This window comes from Phalaenopsis equestris, unplaced genomic scaffold (genome assembly GCF_001263595.1).
Source record: "Phalaenopsis equestris unplaced genomic scaffold, ASM126359v1 Scaffold226288, whole genome shotgun sequence".
NCBI classification, from domain to species: Eukaryota; Viridiplantae; Streptophyta; class Magnoliopsida; order Asparagales; family Orchidaceae; genus Phalaenopsis; species Phalaenopsis equestris.
The window spans coordinates 13,084-18,534 of record NW_018244309.1 but is presented as its reverse complement, the minus strand read 5'-3'; the positions used below and the strand labels follow the sequence as shown (position 1 = coordinate 18,534).

General features: G+C 36.6%; 1 protein-coding gene across 1 annotated transcript in view; it reads right to left on the bottom strand.

The window, feature by feature from the left end:
* Window positions 1-2,243: 2,243 nt before the first annotated feature.
* LOC110037879 (putative ABC transporter C family member 15) overlaps window positions 2,244-5,451 on the bottom strand; it is a gene marked incomplete in the record, with an annotated part of 9,535 nt that continues 6,327 nt past the window's right edge. The window contains 5 exon segments of the mRNA XM_020742605.1: window positions 2,244-2,527; window positions 2,728-2,967; window positions 3,624-3,687; window positions 3,765-4,285; window positions 4,370-4,664. Coding sequence (XP_020598264.1) covers window positions 2,415-2,527; window positions 2,728-2,967; window positions 3,624-3,687; window positions 3,765-4,285; window positions 4,370-4,664 — 1,233 coding nt within the window.

Genomic DNA, 5,451 nt, shown 5'->3' with positions numbered 1-5,451 from the left:
ATAAGTTAAATTTGGATGTTTGTGGAGAAAAATAATCTTGTGATAGGTTTTCATCATTATTTTTATTTATCATTATTTTTATTATTTTTGTTTTGACTACAAGTTAAATGAAATATAAAATGACACATGAAACAAAACAAACAACATACATTTATCCTTGGATTAGACTAGGTTAGGATTGAGTTGAGCTGAGCAAGATTTCCAGCTTGGGTCAGCTCACAATTGAGCTCAAATATGATATGGGCTAGTTGGTTTAAACTTGGGTTTGGGGTGGTTTAAATCTGAGTTGCACCTGAGTTGACCTAGGTGAGACCCATGTTGATCTGTGTCGAACTTGGGTGGACCTGGGTTAGGTTTGGGTTGAGCTGAATCAAACTTGTGTTGGACCTGGGTTGACCTTTAGGATAGACCTAGGTTGGATCTAAATTAACCTGGGTTTAGGTTAATACAAATCTGAGTTGGGTCAAGTCAGACATGTCAAACCAAGATCAATTGAGGTTGGTTTAGGTCGGGTTTGATTTGGATTAAGATTAGGTCAGATTTGGGTTGGATTAAGTTTAGGTCATGTGGTTTAGGCTGGGTTTGAGTCAACTTGAGTCGAACCCAAATCAATCGAGTTGGTTAACCTAGCCTAAACATAAGATTAAAATATATTGCTTGAATTTAAAATGAAAGAGGAGGAAAAGAAAAACTTAATAGAGAGGAGGCTAATCGGAAGGGGCTCAATGGAGGAGATTTCTTCCTTCTTCTTCCTCTATTCTAATTACTCGAAGTCTATAAGCACCCAAAGATAGTGGAAATGCCACCTATTTATAAGCAATTAAGGCCATCTGTGGCCATTGATTGGTTGATGAATCGATGACACAATCATTTTGGTGCAAGAGATTACCACCGGCAAAGCAACAAAAAACAATTCATCATTGGATCTGTGGAAGATGGTGTTGGATTGGTGGCATGGCGGAGGAAGTGATGACACTAGCATGCAAAGAAACAATTGAGCATGATCATGCCTGATCTGAGCTTGACCACGCCGACATACTTTTAGGCGTGCTCACACCTAAAATGGGCGTGACCACGCCAAGATACTTGCAGGCATGGTCACGCCCATGCCTGACGTGATCATATCAGGCCAAAGATTGGCCTAACTATACTAGGGTCTAACTGGCTACAACGGACCAAAGACCAAAGGGTAACGCACCTGTAAGTAATATGTGACCAATTATGAGGTCGACAGTGGGAGGTATAAGAACATTATTATACTTCTTTACATTAATATGGATTTTGTTAGGTTCCACCATCTAAATGAATATTTTTTATTGTTGTAAATTGAGTGGTATCTAAATAGCACTTCCTACTTTATTTGGGCAAAGGTGGCTACCTATTCATGGTTTTTTAGTTCTAGCATTTCTTATTGAAACCTCACTATTAAATTTTTAAGCCACTTGATTCCTATCTCATTTTTAGTACGCCTATGATTATTCATGGGTCTTAGAGAACAAGTGAACTCAGCAGCGAACATCCTTTTAAAGTATCAAAATTAGTGATGACTCCTAACAGAGTAAGTGAGATCCATCAGAAGGGAAACTTCTTAAAAGTAGTAATAAGTCAAAGGCATTTCACAACACCGTTTATGTCAAACAGTATGATGATTAACTCGAAGTATGCCATATGATTAGGTGGATTCATGTTTCCCCTATATGACTTCAAGTGTGGGATCTTAATTATAATTTTTTGTGATATTTTTGCAAAAGTTGTTTGTCAATTGGAATCTCCTTCTAGGATTTTCAATGGTTGAGGGGGCTCCATAATACTTTCAGGATGTAAGTCTCATCCTAAGCAAATATAGAAATTTGTGCAATAGCACTTGAAAGCTATCTTTGCAAGAAGAACTTTAAGGAGATTCTGGTGTCTCCACTCTTAGGACTGCATAGTGAGTATGCCTTAGAGCTACATAGATTCTCTGAGTGCCTTAATGCTACAACGAAACTTGGTTTAGGGAGCTCCTTTGCTTTGTTATTTAAAATGCACTTTTTTTAGTGTACACTGGTCTATTACAAATAGTAGTCCTTTATAAGATAAATACACATGTGAAGGTATTAAGAAAAAAAAACATAAAGTAATTTAATCACAATCAAACAAATCAAGCATGAATCCATCATAAAAAATAATTTATTAACCAACTGTTCTTGTATAATTACAAAATTGACACATGAAAAATTTCAAGTATGATAATTGATGGCATGCCCAAATATGACAAGTTCAACTAAAGAATGAGTCGACTTATCAGTTGACCATGTCTTCTTCTGACTATATGCCTCTACTTTTCTTTCTTTTGTTCGCTGCTATCAAATATTTAAATTAAAGTAACACAGTATGGCCTCAAGAAGCTCCATGTATTTCCATTCTCAAGTGACCTATACATTTTGGTTACATTTAGATCTTCCAAGGAACTCCAATGTCAATTGTGTAAAGGCTGACGATTTATCTGCGAGAAGCTCACTAGGTGATCCGAACTCCAAAATCTTTCCTGATTAAACACAAAATTCAAATGTTAATTTTATTTATTTTTTACATAAGCTCTCAGATACACTTATTTTAAGTTGCAGTTATTGTATTGTATTTATTATTACTTCCATAGAGAACCTTTCATTTTCAGAAAATCCCAATTGGTTTAGATCAAGTAATTTAGATTATTTTAGTGAAGTAGATTTTTTTCCCCTTTCATACCTTCATTGAGCACCATAACTAAATCACAGTTAATTATAGTGAGAATTCTGTGTGCCACTGTGATTACAGTGCAACAACCAGTTTCTTCTCTTATGGTCTTCTGAATAAAACTATCTGTTGCGGTGTCTACTGACGCTGTAGCCTCATCCAAAAAAAGAATCTTTCTATTCTTAAGCAAAACCCTTGCAAGGCAGGTGAGTTGTCTCTGCCCCATGCTCCAATTTTCTCCATCTTCTGCAACTGAATAACATACATTTTTCTCAAAAAGTATACTATTTTCCTCACGTGTTAATCTATAATGGCTTAAAATATTTAGACTGCTCATTTTTTTATGACATGCCTCTCAACCATCTCTGTATTGTTTGCTTCTCTTAGTGGCCTAAAGGTTTTGTCCCATTTGTGTAACTTCTCAGAAGGTCACCCATTATTGGAATGCACTAGCACGAGCACATTTAGCTTTTTATTGAAATTCTACCATTATACCAAAAGATGCCTCTATCATTAAGATTTTGGCTTCAATCTATTTAAGGGGTTTCACAATCTCTCCCACTTAAGTAGATGACATCATCATTAGTGCTCTATACCCAGAATCATCCATCATATAGATGGGATTCTAGAGGTTGCTTCTACAAATTTAAGATGTGGTTCCCACCATGTAGCACTTTGCCTCATCTAGGGCTCAAGAGGTGGCTCCCATGTCCTAACATTTTATTTTGTAAGACATTTAGTTCCCATCTTTCGGCTGGGGCAGTGCTCACCAATGGGGCACAATCATTAGGTCACTAGGCTGAAGCCAACAATAGCTTAATGGGTGAGAGTTCTGGCTGTCACAGTTTTTTCTACTAATGCTTAGATACTTATGTTTTGAGGTAAAATCTTTCTGTGAGACAAGATACCTGGAGCATCCAGCAGTCTGCTGTCTTGTCTGATGATTTTCACCAGCTGACACTTGCGTAGAGCCTACAGGCAATCCAAATTTTATATTTCCTGTTGAATTAGAATCTCCAAATCGACAAAGAAATCAATTTTGTGCTTACCTCCCAGATTTCTAAATCTGAATGTTCTTCTAAAGGATCCAAATTTGTCCTCACTGTTCCTTGGAACAGTGTTGGATCCTGAGGAATTATGCTTAGCCGGGATCTCAGATCAGACAATCCAATACTGCAAACATCTCTGCCGTCAATTATGATCCTCCCTAAAGATGGTTCCACCATTCTGAAAATAGCTTGTATCAGTGTGGATTTCCCACTTCCAGTTCTGCCTACAACACCAACTTTCTTCTCCCCTGGGATTATGCAGCTAATGCCTTTTAGAACCATAGGAAGTCCTGTGTTATACTGAATATGAAGGTTTTCAAGCTCTATGGTTCCATATTTTGGCCATTCTTGCTCTGGTCTGTTGTTCTCAATTACCAATGGCGCCTCACAGGTTATGCTGGAAAACTGCAGTATTCTCTCCACAGATACCATCTTGTTCTCCACATTGCAGAGGTTCCATATCACCCAAGCTTGCAATACGTTTAAATTTAAGCCATATGTAACAGCAAGTCCTGCAAGACCTGGATCCCAACTGGTATTACTATTCAATAATGCAATTTGTAAAATTTTCTTACTTGATGCTTTGTTTACTGAGAAGAGCTTACTGGGATCGATTGACTTCCTAGGCACATACACCAACATCATGAGTGCAAGGAAGAAAACAAGGTTGAAGAAAAAGTTAATTCGAAGGCAGAGCCATTCCATGGTGGCAGAATTGTGAAAAGTAATGCGAGAATAGTCATCGACCAAATCAAAGTTCTGTGCCAGAAAGCGGTCTTCCTGATTGAAGCATCGAATGGTCGGAGCGCCCGCTATAGTTTCTGAGAAATGGTGAAGAATTGGAGACTTCCTTATGCCAGTCATTCTTGCCAGTTCCCTCGCTGTGCTGATGTAGTAATTCTGCCAAATTCATTGCAATGTAGATTTTATCAAATTTCATTCATATAATAGAACCACTTATATAATTCGTTAAACTTTTGAAAAGCAGAAAGAAAGAAGGCATCTTGGATTGCTCAATGAGAATTCACCAGTTCATCCCACAAACTAAAATTTTATTCAGTTTGGAATTTCATAGCTCCTTTTCAAATTAGATAAGAAAAGGTTTATACAAACTAGATAAAGCTCCTCTTATGAAGCCATTGTACTTGTGTGTATAAAAGGCAATCAGTTTGGGATTACTTTTTTCTTTTTTCCTGTTTTGGATTTTTGTTTTCAAAAAACAGAATATAAAACTAAAAATATGTTTGTTTGCAGCTTTTCTTATCGGTCGTTTTATTTCATTTTTAAACAAAAGTTTTCTTATTTTTTCAAAAACACAAAAAAGAAAAAATTTGTTTTTCGTGTTTTCAAAAAAGCTCCCACAACTCGTTTTAAGAAAATATTGCATCATGACTCCGCATGTAGAGTTACGTGCGGAGTCCAATGAAATCACGTCACATAAAAAAAAAATAAATCTGTCCGGTAACACAAGAAAAAATATTCATCCCATGTTATTCAGGTGTTATTGTGTGTTATTCAAGTATTATTGATGTGTTATTGTATTATTTTAATACCGGTAATATTCTCAGAACACAATAACACCTGAATAGCATACAATAACACCTGAATAACACGGAATAACACAAGCGAAATATTTTCTTGTGTTACCGGGCCGATCACTTCCACGGCATAATTTCATTGGACTCCG